Source organism: Amblyomma americanum, chromosome 2 (assembly GCF_052857255.1).
Source record: "Amblyomma americanum isolate KBUSLIRL-KWMA chromosome 2, ASM5285725v1, whole genome shotgun sequence".
Taxonomy (NCBI): Eukaryota; Metazoa; Arthropoda; class Arachnida; order Ixodida; family Ixodidae; genus Amblyomma; species Amblyomma americanum.
The window spans coordinates 221,395,340-221,412,896 of NC_135498.1; the positions used below are offsets into that span (position 1 = coordinate 221,395,340).

General features: G+C 47.6%; 1 protein-coding gene and 1 long non-coding RNA gene across 4 annotated transcripts in view; one reads left to right on the top strand and one right to left on the bottom strand.

Moving 5' to 3' along the window:
* The window catches only part of LOC144119474 (uncharacterized), a 140,228-nt gene extending 136,757 nt beyond the window's left edge, over positions 1-3,471 (top strand). For 2 of the 3 annotated variants that reach the window (XR_013312381.1, XR_013312383.1), the window contains one exon: positions 2,141-2,417. This is a non-coding gene — a long non-coding RNA (uncharacterized LOC144119474). Of the gene's footprint in view, positions 1-2,140; positions 2,418-3,370 lie in introns of those variants that run through there. The other variant, XR_013312382.1, reaches the window with a different exon arrangement.
* Positions 3,472-3,695: 224 nt separating this feature from the next.
* Positions 3,696-17,242, bottom strand: LOC144120378 (uncharacterized). The gene is made up of 3 exons (XM_077652732.1): positions 16,658-17,242; positions 16,399-16,574; positions 3,696-3,729 (listed from the first exon to the last, which is right to left on the bottom strand). Exons 1-3 carry the CDS (start codon positions 16,844-16,846, stop codon positions 3,696-3,698), a joined length of 399 nt encoding a protein of 132 aa, XP_077508858.1. The 5' UTR covers positions 16,847-17,242.
* Positions 17,243-17,557: the final 315 nt, after the last annotated feature.

A 17,557-nucleotide genomic window follows, 5' to 3' on the forward strand; every position in this document is an offset into this window, starting at 1 on the left:
AAAGATCCCCAGGTGGTCGAAATTATTCCGGAGCCCTCCACTATGGCACCTCCTTCTTCCTTTCTTCTTTCACTCCCTCCCTTATCCCTTCCCTAACGGCGCGGTTCAGGTGTCCAACGATATATGAGACAGATACTGCGCCATTTACTTTCCCCAAAAAACCAATTATTATTATTAAAATCCTCGAATGCCTCTCTCTGGCGAACATTCCGTACAATGGAACGCGGTGGCCGTTCGACTGACACAGCAGCAACCGCATGTTTTCGCGGCTAACTTGTCGCCAGATGATTTCGCCAAAGAAGCAGCGCGAAAATTTTTCCCAAAATACGATGCTGTGCCTTCTTCATCCGCTAGTTTAAATATGGCAGGCATCCCAGCGCATGTATGCCAAATGCCGTCTGATGTCGACGTAGATGGAATTGCGTGTCCATTCTCTATGCCTGAGTTGCTGGCTGCAATAGATGATGCGAAACGGGAAACAGCGCCCGGCCCGGATGATATTCTGTACGAGGTTTACAAGAACCTGAGTAGCGCTGCACTCCCTCAACTAATAGACACCATAAACAAAGTATGGTTGGATGGCGTAGTGCCCGAGAGCTGGAAATCCGCTGTCGTGATTCCTATCCCGAAACCAGGAAAGCCTCCATCGGACCTTGCCAACTTGCGACCTATCTCCTTAACTCCTACGTTGTGCAAGCTGGCGAAGAAAATGCTAGCCACACGATTGTCATGGTGGCTTCATCCCGCATCCCGCAGCCAATACGTATTGAGTGGGTCCCACGGGATCTGCTGGCATATCAAAACCAGGCAGATTTAGCGACCGGCCTTGCGAATACAAACTCATCACCGCCTCGGTTCCTTCATTTGGACAATTTTACCCTCCTTTCATCAAGAACGGAACTCCTCCGGCGTCGCACACGTGCTCTAATCCCTCCGTGTGCGGTAACCCTCCCCCGCGGTCTTACCCGTGCAGAGGAGGTTGCGCTTAGGAGGATCCGGGTCGAGGTTGCCCTCACACCAGCCGTCACTCGGAAGTGGCCTCAGTACCGAGCTTTGTTTCCTCGGCCAGGGTGTCCGATATGTAAACACGAGGACAATGAGGCCGACATTCATCACTTACTGTGGGACTGCCCAGCTCTCAAGCCTAGAAGGATCCGGCACCTGATGGTAGAAGGTCTTTTACCAAGCAACCCTGCTTCACACATTGCCTGGACACAGGGACCGTACCATCGTTCTCTACTAGACTTCATCAAATCAGCTAACCTTTTTCCATTCGTTTAATCTCTACTACATCATTCATCACACCTTTACCCATAATTGATGCCCTGGGGCAATAAATTTCGCTTAAAGAAAACGCTTGCTACTAGAACTTTCCTGGTTAAACCTTCATCCCAACATATTACAGTGGACTCGACCGACAGACAACTGATTGGTTTTTAATCGATTAACTTTTGTTTGCATCATATTGTGCTAGCTTGTATCGGTTCTTTAAATGTATTGAAATACAATATATTATATTGAAATATTATCGTATAACTCTTCAGGAAGTGTAAACACTGCATTTGCTATTTGTATAAACTACATGTTCGTATTTATCTTGGTATCTGCTGTGTGTATAATACTTTAGGAAGCGTAAGCACTGCATTTGCTCTAGGTATTTCATGTTCATATTCATTTTGATTGTGCTGTGAAGTCCACAGTGTGATGCTGCCAACCTGTCTGTGACAGCTTTTTGCCTAGGGGACCCCCCACTTGTAGGTTGGAAAATAAAGCGGATTTGGATAAGCGAATTCCTGGCTAACCGCACCCAGTTTTGTTACGCGAAAACAAGACGACGGACGAAGACGGAACACACATCACGAGCGCTAACTTCTGACTCAAGCACTTTCTCAGTGCTCCGCAGAAGACAAAATACCGGCCGCTGTGATGTCCTCACTTCCTCAAAAGCATCCTCACAGGCGGAAAAGCTAGCATACTTTGTTAGCAAGGCTTCTTGCTTGCATTGAAGCAATTGAGGTGGAGCGTTTTTGCTATATTTGTTGTTATTCTCATACGGGCGCCAGGAACCTGAAATAGAATTTAACTCTATGCGCCTACTGCATAGGTGACTAACCGTTCCTTTTGTTGTTTCTGCCAACAGAGCTGGTGTACTGCGAGGACATCCGGTGCATGCGCCAGTGCGTTCGGGAGCACGGCGAGTGGGTGACCGGCTACTGCAAGGGCTCGCGCTGCCACTGCACCGCCGACCGCGAGTGGATTCGCAAGCTGACCCGCAGGAGTGCCCCGCCACCGATGGCGCAGGTCGCCGCTCAGCCGAGGCGGGACACATTGGCCGGTGTCCGCTGAGCCTGCCTGGTAGGCTTTCGAGAAGCTGCGCGTGCAATAAAAATGTGGTGGTCACTTGTTAAGTGATGCGAGCATTGTGCGGCGTCTGTTCGTAAACGAAGCATCAGCCGTTCGACACACCCCAAATGGGAAAGCCTCCTGTGCGGAATGCGTGTTCCATACTGGCTGCAGTGTTTCTGCTTCATTGTTTTCTCCATATCAGCGCCGGTACACTGTCCTCTCAATCCACATCCCGTCGTCAAAGCTGCTTTCGTTTGTTGCCACTGGACTGCTCTACGGCGGATCGTGAATAGCCAGATGTGCAGACCAAAGGTTATTCTGTGGATATTGCAGCAGCGATCTCTGCTGTTCGCCCTTTAGGGTCATATCTCTTACCAGGCGGATATCGAAAGCAGTTTTTCTAGAGGTCGGCACTTGCTCTTTGTGCGCTACACAGCATAACTTCTTCGAACACTTCAAGCGAGAGACCACTCTCCCTCTCACTCAACTGCAAGAAAGGCCTAATTTGTGGCACGATGCGCACTGTAGCATCCTCTGGCGTTTCTTGGGCCTTCGCATCCGTGAAACGGGCCACGCCGGGCCGTGACATGGCTCTATAGTCTGGCGGCGTTGCGCAAGCCTGGGCGTTCCTCCTCCTCTTCTAGCGACCCCGCGTGGTTCGCTTGCTCGAAGCTAGGAGTAGCGGCGATCACTGCCCGACAGAAAACGGTTCATATAAACGCGGTCGCGTCCGGCTAGTCAGCCCGACATCTGGCGCGCCCCTACTTGACCCGCCGCTGCCGGGCTCATGTAAACAAGGCTAGAGCCACGTGTGATTAGGACTGATGGAAAGCCCGAATGTGCAAATATAAGAATTTGATCCTCGATAGAGATAACGAAGGCGAGCTGACTCAGTTGTCACCCCTTTCAGCGATGAAGTAACCCTTGATAACCTCTCTTTCAGTTTTTGTTTTTGCCTTAGCAAGAAATTAAGTTTTTTCTGCTAACGAAAACAATTTTTGCTGACGCAGCTCTTGCAATGCAGGGGTAGACTGCTGCCTTTGCCGGTGCGTGGGGATCGCCTGTGCTCCAGAGCGCGCTCATTAAAACAACGGCCAGTTTGCCCTATGTAGGACCGTCTGCACAAAACAGGTGCGGTTCTTTTTGCAAGTGGTGCGTTTCTTTATTCTTCTAGTCAGTAAAGGACGCATATTTTTCAGTTCGCAGGGCGGTGAACAAACGCCTCGGATATCTTACCTTTCTAAACCTATTTAATGTTGTGGAAAAGAAAATGCGGCATGACAAATGGTGGCTTAGATTCCGAGAGTTGTTATTTTTTGTCTGAAGTTTTCAGCGTTTGAAGCAAGCTTTCACGAGTGCTGAGAATTAGGTGATGGGAGTAGCCTGCAGAAAGAAGCCGCTCAACTTGGGAGTGAAAACTGGATGACAAGTTGGGGGCACAAGACATCTGTAGGGTGGAGGGAGAGGTCGACATGACGATGCCACGTTTCACTATCTTGAAATGAGCACTCTTGTAAGGCAGTAAAATTTTGTTCGACCTTGGCCTATACGACCAGCAAACATGGGCATCGGTGAAGAGTACATTTAGGTATAAAAACTGGATGTGGGTGCCCCTTGTCAGTTCGTGAGTGAAAAGAAAACATTGCGCCTCACAGGAGAAGGTGTCAAGAATGTTAGTGACAGCATTGCCAAGGTTATAGTTAGAAGAATTGTCTAAAATCACTAGAAACTCGTTGGCATAACGAAACACACGTAATACAGGGTGCTTTGAAAGCTCTTGATCAATTTATTTATTTGGTACCTCCATCGCCTTTCGGCATTCCAGCAGGGGGGCACTTTCACACTCAGAAAATAAGAAGTCATGCACTTAACGCGTGAAAAAAGGCTTCATTTGGTAGAACATTAACAATATGTGGCGGCAAATCATTCCATTCGCGAACTGTTCGCAGAAAAAACGAATATCAGAGTACGTCACCTTTAAAAGAAAATTCATAAAGCTTTTAATTGTGGTCTCTTCGCTTCGAGACATAGACATAAAAAAGACATAAAAAAAAAGAAAAAATGTCACGCAGCACAGGAGCAACAGCGGAACCAATGCAAATTGCTGGCTTTTGAACACACAAAAAACTCTTCGTAAAATGTCGCGGTTGAACGCTGCTTAAGCTCTAAAATATACATGGTACTAATGCCATCCGTATTATGTAAAGCCCTCCGTGCGGCATCGAATAAAATAGGTTTTCCACATCAACAGAAAAGTCTGTCGAAGCGGCAGGCATTCCCTGTTCCAGAGCCAGCACCTTAGAGCTACGGATGATATACGGATCATGCCCGAAACCTGGTCGGGGTGGCGTTTTAGGTACGAGCTTACAGCACGCTGCCAGCTGTCTCCCTCAGAAACAGTCGCACGTATCGGGCACTGTAGCTTGTGCGTTTTGCCAGTAAAGAAAATTTCCAGGGAACCTCTGTCGGCTTCTGAGACAGAGTTTGTGAAAGCGTCCAGATTCATCTTCAGCAGCTTGACAGCCTCTTTTCGCTGGTGGGTTAGCGTGAAAATCAACACGTTTTAAATTCCCGAGAACTTCTTCTGCGGGTCTTTTCTTCAATATTTTTTTTAGACATGAAAACGAAGCCCCCTTCCTTGTCAGCTTCCTCTACAGACAGTCCGTTCTCGCTAATCTATGAAACTTTTTTTTGTATCGGGGTTTTTGCAGAAGAGAGGCGACTCACATTTCGTAGAACCGCAGCGGTGGCCGAGTGGTTGAGCATCGGCCTCACATGCGGGAGGTGCGGGGTTCGATCCCCAGTGGCGCCGGGTACCCACCGGTTACACAGTGGGTGCAAGCTTCCCCTGGCCTCGTTCTCGGCTTCTGTAGGGTCAAATGCTTGAGAAATGGGTCTTTGACCCCACCTTGTGTAAAACGAAAATACTTTGTTCCTTGTCGCTATTTGCCTGCAGACGCTCTTGCGCCATAAAAATTCGCTACCATCATCATCATTTCGTAGAAGGCAGTCCACACAGTCACTCACGCCGTCTTCCTTCGTGGGATTAGAGGCGTACGAGCCGGCGCGTCGCACCACGGCAAGAATCTCTGAACGGCCAGTCGGAGGTCCGAAGCAGGGTCCGTGTTCCGAGTTTGTGTCATAATAAAAAAAACGTCATAATCTGCCGCAGCGGCCGCACCTGATTGGCCGAAACGCCGGAAGCGGATATGGTGGTTCGGATGCAGAAAAAAGGGTCAAAGAGATCGGACGGTCACGTCATACACATATCATGTATGCAGCAGATGCTGATGGGAAGCCGCGCGCGCTGAAGCGGAGCCTGTCGCTTCGACATCAGCTGGTCGGTGTTACTTTCGCTTTGTCTTACCTTGCCTATAATAAATTGGATGGATGATAATTTTGGCCTGTTTTTGCAGCGAGAGCTACATTACGGAGCAGCATCGCCGCACTTTCGCCGTGGTCCCTCGGCCGTGGCCGCACCCACCTTGAGCCGTTGCCCAGCAACCGCCGTAGCTGGGGGGCGTCGCCCCTCGCGGGCCATCTGACATGACATCACTCCGCCGTTGCTCTCGTAGTGGAGCAGACACAAGCGTTTCGGTGCAGGCGGGCTGGAAACGCTGATTGGTCAAACAAAATGTGACGTCACGTCTAAAACGTCACGTGACGTCATGGCCACGTGACTTTTAATGACGTCGTGTCCGGTTGGGAAGAGACATATTTTCCCTAGGTTTTTCTCGGAATTCCTCACGTTTTTGACAGCGCGCGCGGGTTCAAAAAGCGCACCTGATGCGCCGCGCTTTCACACACTGCATGCGCGTTTCTATATTTTTATTATATATGATATCCTTGAACTGCTGGTGTATTATTTTAGTGCGCTCGAACGGCGCGCTTCGTTGTGCATTTATTATAATCGCCACTGCCTGGCGGACCCGATACAGCTTTTGCAGACCTGAGAGGTTAAACACGTACTATCCATGCAAAGCCACGCAAATGCGCCTACAGGTGACCACGCCCGTCTATCAGCGCTCCGTCGAGTGTCTGCATTTACAATCGAGTGCTGTAGGACTATGAACCTGACCTAGAGCATACATATTATAATTTTTCCTTGTATTCTACATTCTCTACATGCAGGAGACTACACTCATAGCTTTCGTTAGTGCAGAAATTTCGTACAACCGTGTCAAAATTTGGCGGTCCGGTTTTGTTCTACACGACGTTTTGGAGGAGAAAAGCATTGGGTCTTTGAAGGACGACAGTCTATATAAACTCCTATTCACTGTGTCGTCGTACCTATCGTAATTAATGACGACATATAAAGGCTTTTGATACAACTCTCGTGATTTAAAACAAAACTGTTCGTTTCACTAACCCGCGAAAAAATATTGCGCGCAATCATTCGCCACAGCCCGTTGCTGCGTAATTTTTGTTTTGTGCGGATTTTCTTTTATAATATGACACCTGCACGCGATAGCTTATATATATAGTTGCGCAGCCGACCACTGCAGGTACCAGTAAACACGTACCCCGTTTAGAATGAATTTAAAAACGCGGTCGGGAGTTGGAATTATTTGTCCGGGACGCTGCGGTCAAAGTTCGCAGTTTTGAAAATTGAAACACGGAAATTTTTGCGCATAGCTAGTCACTCTTGCATAAGTAAATATCTTATTCCTACCCATCATCCCTTTGTCAGAACACATATATTAATGAGAAAACCGACCCATTTGATGCAATTAAGTTCACAGTCCTACAGGGTGGGTTCCACAACAAAGAGAGCAACGGGAGTCGTACTTTATTTACAAATTTGTAACAATTGCTCACGGCATTAATGAAAGTCCGGGTTTATTGACCTCCATCGCCGCTTTCAGAGCCAGTGCTGACCTTAGGAGTGCCGGCGCGTCAAACCTCGGTCGTTTGCCGCCAGCGGCATCTTTTTCAAGCTTCGCTGCCCGTCCGCTTACACAAAGCTCATAATTCATCCCCCACCCCTGTCTTCCCAGTTCGACGTACCACTTTGTCGAGCGGGGTGCAATTGAAGAACCAAGAACCCTTGATTAAATGCTCCTGCCATTCACCTTTACCCCCCCACAGGACACTTTCGCGAACTCGTATGTTTTGCCGCCTTTTTCTTTTGTGTGTGTGTTTCATGCACAGTGCACGTGTGTGTAGTTAAGCTAACTGCGCCGCTGATTCCGCCTTCACTATTCGTACCGAAGACGCTCCTGGAACGTCTCCTGCCCTGTCTGAATTTATTGTTTATTTGTTTGCTCGTTTTGGCCGGCGGCACGGGCAGTACATGCATCTATGATTCTTATCTGCTCCGGGACTCCGCCAAAGTCTGTCATTGTTGCTTTGAGGGCCCGGATGCCCTCCCTCCCCTCGTTATTCCTTTTTTCCCCCGGGCTGGCATCCCGCGCAAGCTCGCTGGGCGGCAGGGGACAAAGCGTTTTTCTTTTTCTCTTTATTTCTTTCTCCTTTTTCTAGTATTTTTCTTTTGTGCCCATCAAGGGTTCTTGGTTCTTCAATTGCACCCCGCTCGGCAAGGTGGTGCGTCGAACTGGCAAGACAGGGGCGGGGGATGAATTCAGAGCTTTGTGTAAGCGGGCAGCGAAGTTTGAAAAAGATGCCGCTGGCGACAAACGACCGAGGTTTGTCGCGCCGGAATTCCTAAGGTCAGCATTGGCTCTGCAAGGGGCGATGGAGGTCAATACACCCGGACTTTCATTAATGCCGTGAGGAATTGTTATTAAGTTTGTAAATAAAGTACGACTCGCGTTGCTCGAGATCTCTTTGTTGTGGAACCCACCCTGTAGGACTGTTAACTTAATTGCATCAAATGGGTCGTTTTTCTCATTATTTATATGTGTTTTAACAAGGGGAGGTAGGGATAAAATATGCGCGCGGTGGTTATTAAAGCGAATTCGTATAAAGTTAACGGCCTGCCCAATGTACTGCGTACTGCACACACTGCATCCTAGGAGGTATATTACGTTGCAGAAATCCCAATCACAGTTGTCATTAATTTTCCATTTGAATCCTGAAGCTGTGCTTATTTCACAGCTTGATGTTTGTAATGTGTTTGCAGACCTGGAATCTACTTTTTCCACAAGGTCGACACCCCAAAACCGGCTCTTTATGTGACTGAGTGTATTAGAATGTTTCGAATGTTTTTCGGTCGTCTGTAGACTGCATGAGGGAGAGCAGTGAAAATTTTGGCGAGGCGCTAGCTCGCTTTGTTTGAGAATGTTGAAATGTTTTTTTGAAGATTTTGTTTACGTACGTTAGGCGGCTGGGTTACTGGTGAAGGGAAGTACGAGATTTGCCTGATGGTCTGTTTGCTCGCTGTATCGACGTCACTCCAGTATTTGCTCTCGGTTGGGTTTAGATGTCCTTTGAATGGCATCGTCGGCAATGGCGACGGGTATCGCTGCTTAATGAGGACTTCTTGCATGCGTTTGGAATTTTTTACGAAGTCTTCATCTTGGGAACATATTCCTTTAGATCGATGTGCCTGAGAGTATGGGATGCTTGTTTTAGAGTGACGAGGATGGCAGCTTTGGAAGTGTACGTATTGTTGACGGTCCGTCGGTTTTCTATATACACTGGTGGTGAGTGAGCTTTCGTTTACCAAAATCTCAACATCTAGGAAGTTAATTGTGGTGTGGGCGCACGTGTAAGTGAAAGATATGTTGGGGTGGACGAGGTGTGTCAGTCCAAATTAAAAAGATGTCATCCAAGTAGCGTTTGTATAGGGTGGGCTTAATGGGACAATCTTTCAAAAATTTAGACTTATTACTATGCATGAAGATGTTGACGTAGGTGTGGGCCATCCTTGTACCCATGGCTGTGCCGTTAATTTGTGAATAGTGTTGATTGATGAATTCGAAGTTGTTATATTCGAGTACGATTTTCGACAGTATTTATAAAACACGTGGAGCAGGGGAGCATCAAAGCACACTCCAAGGGAATGTTGAAAATCCGCTGCAGCACGAAGAGGCTCATGACTGAAAAAATGCAGATGCAGGAACCATTGGAAGCAAGCTGTTGTCAATGCACAGTGTTTAGAGTAAATGGTACCACAGGCCCACAAAGCGCAGATTTTGTTTAAAAAATCGGCCGTCTTGTTAGCATCAATGCCGCAGTGTCCAGGTATCCAGTGAAAGCGCATTTCTTTAACATGTAGTGGAATGAAAAATCTTAGAGAATGGCCCAGAAGAGCGTCCTTCGAGCCTTCGAGTGAGTCAGGACAGAAAGGCTGTCATCAAGTATAATGACATCAGTAACGATGCAAGAGACCTTATCTATAGGGCCAACTGAACCCCTAGAAAATGAACAGCGAATATAGGTGTATAATCAGGGGCCCGAAACGAATAACTGCAATCTAGAGCCAATAGCTGCCTATAGGCGACTTCATGCAAACATTTAAAGCGAAAGCCTTTAATGGCTCTCGTTATCCATCCGTCCGCGAAATCTGTCACACTATGACGTCATCAATGGTATAATAATTGATATAACCCATATAGTCTTAGCAATTAAGAAGTAATTGGTGATTAGAAATTGCGCATTAGTTTGTAATTACACATTAATTTGTGAAGTAAATTAATAGCTCAAAACGAAACGTTAAAAATAAAAATAAATAACAATTTTAAAGAAACAAAAATAAAAAGGAAAAATTAACTTATGTGACAATGCAGTTTCAGAAGCGAAAAATTAAAAATAATTAAATAAAAATTAAAAGAAGCAGCCACAGTGGGCGCAGAAAGGCTTTCGCCTCGCGCACTTTACATCGCCAAAGTGACCACTGAATTTTAAAAAAAAGTGCCTCTTCGTACAAGCGATTAATCGCCTTTTCCCGGTTCGCCCTGCACCTTCGAGCAACAATTTCATCCTATGAAGTTGTCCGACGCAACGCCAGAAACGAGCTGATCACGAACAACAGTGTTCACGGAATTGTCGAAGTCGCAGTTCTACGCAGGTTCGCGTAACTGAGCAATGTAAACCTGCAGCTGACAGGCTCGCCAGGGTTCTGTAAACATATCTTGAACCGCGGTAGCGTTCCGTCGTGGCTGAGGACAGACGGTTGCAAGTGCTGAGCGCGGTTTGAAACGTATCTTCGCCTTTCGTAACTTCACTTATGGCGAATTCCACTGGTGGATCTGAAGTGAGGCGCTCGAATCGCAGAAGAGCGCCCCAAACCGCCTCGGAGCAGATCCGCCACTGGTCGGCGTATCAACCTTGTGAGCTCCGTTGGAACGGAGTTGCTCCAATCGACCAGCGGAATTCGCGCGGTCGGTCCAGGTCGACCAGTTGAACTCGAATTCGTCTTCGCGGAGCAAGAAAAGCTGCTCCAGCACGACCAGTGGAAATCGCCATTAATTTAGGTCCCTGCTCCTTCATTTTGCGCTCGTGGCAGGAGGCGTTAATTGCGGAACGACGCTGACCTTCGACGCCGCGCGACTGCAAAGGCATGGCTTTGCGCCGGGTTGCAGCAAACTCAGGCCAGACGCCTCTAAGTAGGTAGAAAACAGTGCCTTCCACTGGTTCCATGGTACTGGTGACTGGCCCGGTGTTTCTAGGAATGTACGAGGGGGCGTAAGATCCCGTGCAACTCATAGTAACTGTTTACCTCGTCGACACGTTGTTGTAATGTAGATGCAAGATCGAACGACACACCGGAGCGACCGATGTCATGATGACGCCAAGTTTCCGCCGAACCCCCCCCCCCCCCCCCCCCTCTACTTTTCTTGCGTCACGTATACGTGGTGTCAAGAGACATGCATGTGACTGAAACTCTGAAGAAGCGAAACTGAAAGTAAGACAACCGAAACTGAAAATAAGAGAAGAGAAACTGAAACTGCCGCACAGTTCATTGCCTGATGGACACATGCAGTATCACGTATTATTTAACGTCTTCATAAAACCGCTGTTTGTTCTTCTATAGGATTAGCAGCATTAGTATATGTTTGCTATTAATGACACCCAGGTAATGAACATGATTTACCAACTTAAGTAGTGTTGGTTCTGGTGTAACACACGAAAAATTTATAGGCATGCCTTTGTGTATACGCCAGAAATGAAATTGTGAAGCAAGCCTTGAAACTGCCTGTGCATTTCTCATAAAAAAAAAGAAAAACATTATCTTGTTTTCAAAGCATGCGTGTCATCTATATCAGATGTGACTAATGTTGAGCTATAACTTTAAATGGCTCATGCTGGCTGCCATCAAAAATCACTTTTTTTTATTCAACAAACCTCATAACTCATTTCTGTCACGAAAGCAACGAAATGCTTCACTTATATCTCATTGCTTTGGTGCTGTCATGGTTCATTATGCAATGTAAAATCTGATTCACGAATATTTTTGTTACTTGTTGCACGATACGTTTGTTCCTGAAATTCAGCACATCCACCAGTATTGCGTTCCCGCGCGGCTTTCTTTTTTTTAACTGAGTACAGGTGAATAGCCACCGGATTCTTGGCTGATCGCCCAGTGTAGGTATGTGCCATCTTTTGATAGGCTAACAACATCAACAAAATTCGTCTTTCACTTCCAATCATGTGTGCTGCGGTATACTTTTTCTTCGACTTTGTATTGATTCCATCCGTAGTAGGCATGGGAGGCATTGGCCACGCTATCAGCTTCCGCAAGTTAGGTTCACGCAGAATTTGTTAGCTCCGCTTCAAGTTGATCTGATCTCCTTGCAACGATTTGCTGAAGAAAACGGGTGGACGGGGCAGTGCGGGAAGAAGAGTCGTCGAAGGAAGACATTTGTAATGTTTCTTGAATATAGCCAAAGTTTCTGTTACCGTTATTCAGTTTTTGTCCCCCTGTGATTTATCAGCTATTATTCGAACCCCCAAAGTTTAAAGTTCAAAGTAGTAGCATTACTTTTAAATTCAGAAGAAGCTACTAAACATTACAATTGGGATATATTCGCAGGATCTGGCTTGGAGCTATTCTGTTTGTATCCCTGATTATACTCCTATATTCTTCGTAGATTTTTTGGTTATTTTGGCTCTTCTCTTAATTCCCAGGCATGTAGCTTGAGTTCTCATTCTGCAGACTGCCTTTCAGTTCTAGTCTCCAAAATTCCGGAAAATCGTTATTGAATTGGTCGCTTAGGTTTTATGTTCCGTGCACAGTGCGTGAGATCCACTTGGTCTGAGTACCTGCCTATTCGGGTGTTTATTTTAACGAGGTGGCTGATTTATTGGCAAGGTCAGCTCTCAGCGCTCCTGTAATCTTTCCTGTCCTTCACCTCATTATGTTGGAAACTTCACGTTTCCAGCGGTTCCAACATATTTCAGCCAGCTTGAGTGATCCGTTGCTCAATACCGTGGATTTTCACCACTTAAATTACCCATGGAATGTCCAGTGGTGTAAATCAAGGCGTTGCGAGGTGTCAGTGACGCTTCTGCGATGCAAAATCCCTCACTTAAATTTATACTTGCGCCGATGCGGGTTCGCTGCGACAAACCTTTGTATATCATGTGGGCAAGTTGAAACAATAGGTCATTTTCTCGTCTCTTGCCGGCGGTTCGCAGTTCAAGGAAAGCAGTATTTGGAGGTCCCTCTTTCGAGGTTAGGCCTCCCTCTATCTCTTCCAGTTCTTCTCTCGTTCGGTGCGAGCGCCAAGGAATTCCCGTTAAGCAGTGTTTGTGGCTACCTTCATGATTACATAAGTGCGACTGATCGGTCACCTTGTCAGCTGCATACAAAATTCTGTTGCATGTCTAAAATGCTTGATTCTATTCTCGGTAATTCATATTTCTTAAATTTTATTGAATTTTCCAATTTTTATTCTGATTCAGTCTTCTACGCCGCCGCCTCACGTCTTTTTTTTTCCCCGTGCAAATATTTCATTGGCAATCTCCACTGTACCTTGGCAAATCCCCCCGCGTGGGTATGTGCCATATATATTTACTGACGTGAAGAAGAAGAGTGTGGGCTACAAACACTGTCTGTACTTGTGCTCTTCCTTTTATTTGTTGTCTGTTTGCATTGTAAGGCATTAATAGGTAGAAAGGCATGCACGTAATGGGCATACCCTGTACGCATGAATGCGGAAGATGGTCATGGTTGTCCAAGCATTGCCATCAAAGCAACGGGACCTTCAAGAAACAGCTAGGATATGGTTGTGACCCCTCACATGCAGTGATACTCACACAATTTGAAAATGTTGCAAGTTACAGCAGTCCCGTGGTTATATTGCTGCAAAACAATTAAGCTAGCCCATTCATGCGGAAATATTTTTAGAGGCTGCCAAAAAGGAACATGTCAAAAAGTTACACGTCCTGTTTCATTGTGTTTGAAATGAGGCTTAAGATTAAATTAATGTTACAAATACGCGCTGAAGAAATGAAACGATTAAACTCTCATGTGAAGCAAATACAAAAGGGTATATTTACGAAAACTTATTTACAAGCTAAAATAGCATCGCACACACACTCTCACGGGTTCCTTGTCGTCTGTCACTTGACTGAGTCGCCTCCAAGCGCTGCAGGCTACCGCGCACCTGCAGTGCACCGGAAGCGCACACACACACAAACACACACACAAACACACACACAAACACACACACTCTCACGCGCACACGTGCATGGGTCCACTTGAAAGGAGACGCCGCACGGCTCTCCGGTTCGTACTTCTGGCAGCGGCGGCATTTCCCGCGGCCCTAACGACCACACCAATAAGCTAACGAAGCGGGCGCCCATCGGTCCGTTCGCAGAACGGAGGGTGCCGCCAAGGACGCACTCCCGCACCGAAAGCACACATGCGGGCACAAAAGAACGCTCGCTGCGCAGAACGACACTCGCAGAGAAACACATGTATATGAGAAATGGCCCCTTCTTACAAATGATGGTGGTAAACGAAATGAACAAGCAACTGCTGTACAATCCATGCACTGTCATGCAGTACTTACACAATCACAGTCCAGTGACTGCAGAGCGGTCTGCAACCAGTAACTTGCAAAAAAACTATACTATGCAGCGAGCTTGTTTGCACGGTATTTGTTACATTTATCGAACGATCACATGAAATTGGTATGGCTATTTCTACACAGTGCATTTCCTAAAGACTCCTTTCTGCCATACTGTACTTTTTACCCAAAATGCTTCTTACAGAGTCATAAATTGTTACATACGCGTATAAAGATGTTTGTAGCAGGTGTGTGAGCCAGAACAAAAAAAAAACTTTTATTTTCCTTAATTCTTCAGTATTCCTGATTATGACGACATATGGGCATTTATATGTTAGTACAATTTTTTTCACGCATCACAATTAACTGATGCACCGATGTGTTTGGTACACATTCATCTTCAGACATTTCATGTCTGTTTGGTCAAAAAAATACGAAATAATAGTTGACTGCATTAGTTTTGACTACCATCACACAGCATGCTCTTGAAATTCCTCTAGCTGTTGTACAGAAGTCTGTAATTGGCTTCATTGCATAGCTTCATACTTGAACCATTTAAACTCTGCAAACTGTTCTTTTTACCGCACATGGCGACATGGCATGCGAAGCCGCGTGGGAACGGGCGAGGAGGATTCGGAGGTACAGCTGCAACTTCGCTGGAATCCAAAGACAGCTAGGCACTTGTCACGGTTAATTTCGGAAAGGCGGCTATGCCCCAGTAAAGTTGCGTAAGGTCTTTCCTTGCAGACCTTACTAAGTTCCTTCACTTCGCACCAGAAATGCTCACCGCCCGATTTTCACGGCGATGAATAAGCTTGCAAGGAATGTTATCGGCGGTCGCACGTGCATGACAATCCTTTCGACATGCGTGACGATGCCCACCGAAGGCATTTCAGGCTGTCGAAGGGACTTGTACGCTGGCTAAGCGAAGAGCGCGGAACATGCGTCACTGACAGCCCCCTTCCTTTCGCCGTCTTGTCCATCGTGCGTCGCGCCGAGCCCGACAAAGAAAAGGCCGTCACCCCCCCCCCCCCTTCCCCTTCTGAATCGAGGGGCGGGGGGGCGGAAATTCCGCAAATAGTTTCCCAGAGGCATCCTTTTTTTTTTCTTGGGGTCAAGGAAGGTGGCCCAAACAGTGCGAGGCAACGTTCTCTGTTCATTCTAGAGAAGCAAGCTTACACTGCAAAATTAAACCTTGTCTTTCTCTTCCAAATGCAATTAACTAGGAGTCCTGTCCAAAACCATTTCAGGTTATGTGGGCACCCCCAAACTTTTTTATTTCCGTGTAACTCCAGCACTTCTTCACCTTTGTCATTGTAGCCGCTATTGTTCAAGTACCATGCAACATCTTGTTATTAAAGGACCTTTTTAATTGGAAATGAGAGCATGTGCACAGGGTGGAAAGCGCGTGATCTGCCAGGAAACACTAAAGCGGCCCCGAGAAGGGATCTTTAATAAGGATGCCAGCCATCTTGGGCCTCTCCACTCGGCAACGACGACAAAGCGTGTGCGCTCCCTATGGTTAGGCCCCAGCTGTGGAAGCCATCCTCGGACACGACCATGACCTTCGACATCTGATGTTTTTATTTAAAAACACAGGGACCAAAGTCGTGCTGTATGCAGTGCAATCGCCATGTGGTTCCATAATCATCCATTTAGCCCGGCTCTGTGGACGGATTCAGGAAACGACTGAAAAGAACAAAAGTAACGAGCAAACAAAGGTGCGCTGCATAAAAGTTAGAACGTAAAGAGACGAAGGCACGCTGCGCTAATGCTGTAGCGAGGTCTAACATGTAAAATTTCGCGGCTGGCGTCGATTTCTACAAAGCGCGAGTAGTGCCTACGGAAATAAACAAAGACGCACTGGAGATGGGTAAGTCTGTATACAAGCACGAGTTTTTGTCTCTACCAGCGATTTACTAGCTCACACCGCGCGATTTTGATGTCTGGCGTCGATTTCGACAGAGAGGGAATACGGGCACGAAACGGGACGCTCGCGATCTGCCAGGAAACAATGAGGTGGCCCTAAAAAGGGCCGTTTGCAGGAGCACTTCAACCGCGACCTGCAGCGGCGTGGCGGCGCGGTGAGCAGTAGGCCCAGCAGTGGTCCGTCTTGTGCCCTTTGGCTCCGCACCGACGACACCGGTGCACGACGTACACCTCTCCTGGTCTTGCCCTTGAAGCCGACGCCATCCCTGGTCCGTAGATCTTGACGAGGGCCGCGACGATAATCTTTGACATCTGGTCGATGCCCCGGTCTGCGGCAAACAAGGACAGCATCGGCTCGCCAGAAGCATCCAGGAAACGATGCTGCAAAAAAAGTTACGTTACAAGCGCCGCAATTTGGCGAGTTCTGCACGAGAAAACTTGCGAAAACGTTGTTCAACCCTTACCTCGTGATTGAGAACGTGCACGCCAGACAAGCGCTTCATCGTGGCTGTCAGACGGCGGTTCAGATGGCGACGCCGGCGGTCCTCAAACCGCACCTTATGTGGGTCGTCGTAATGGAGTTGCAAAATTTTGAACACCAGCACGACGTGCTCCTGCAGCAGGAAAACGAGGTCCTGGAATGCGCAAGGCATGTAGGTAAGCGGTACAGCACTTCATGAAGCGAAATTTGAGATAAAATGCGTACCTTTATGTCGCTGGCGATTTCTCGCGGGTCAGCGCCTTTTGGGGGTCGTCGCAATGTCGTGGAAGCAAGAACTGTACAGAAATTTCAGCTGGCTGCGCCGACGAGCGCACCACGCAAAAAAAAAAAAAGCCATACCTGGACAGCTTCCGAAACGCGCGCGCCGCCGCCTACGCTCACGAAGAGAATGCCCGCAGACCACGCACGCCCGGCGGCCGGCCAGCCGGCCCTAGCGATTCCCTAGGCACTCTAGGGACAGGCCGAGAGAGGCGCGGCGAACCCACGTCCGGTTGAGAACGAGGGAGAAGCAGAAAAACGTCACGGAGAAGCGCATCCCATCGACCAATCAGCGTTTCCAGCCCACCTGCACCGAAACGCTTCTGAGCAGACGCCGCTCGCCTCGTCAGTTGTGCGCATGCGTAGTAGAGGGAGAGGGCCTGTCACAGTGTGTATATACTTACGGTTCGGCCTAGCGGGAGGCGAGCTGTAGCGTTAAGGCCGTTGTACGATCGTTTCGGAGCGTCTTCCGCCAGGCCCGCTCGCCTCATTCGGCGAACGGATGGAAAGTTGGTCAACTTCAACTTTCTGGCGGACGAGCGCATCCGGCAGGCGACCGGATTGCAGCTATTGGCTGCTTTTCCCGTGACGTCAGTGACGTCTC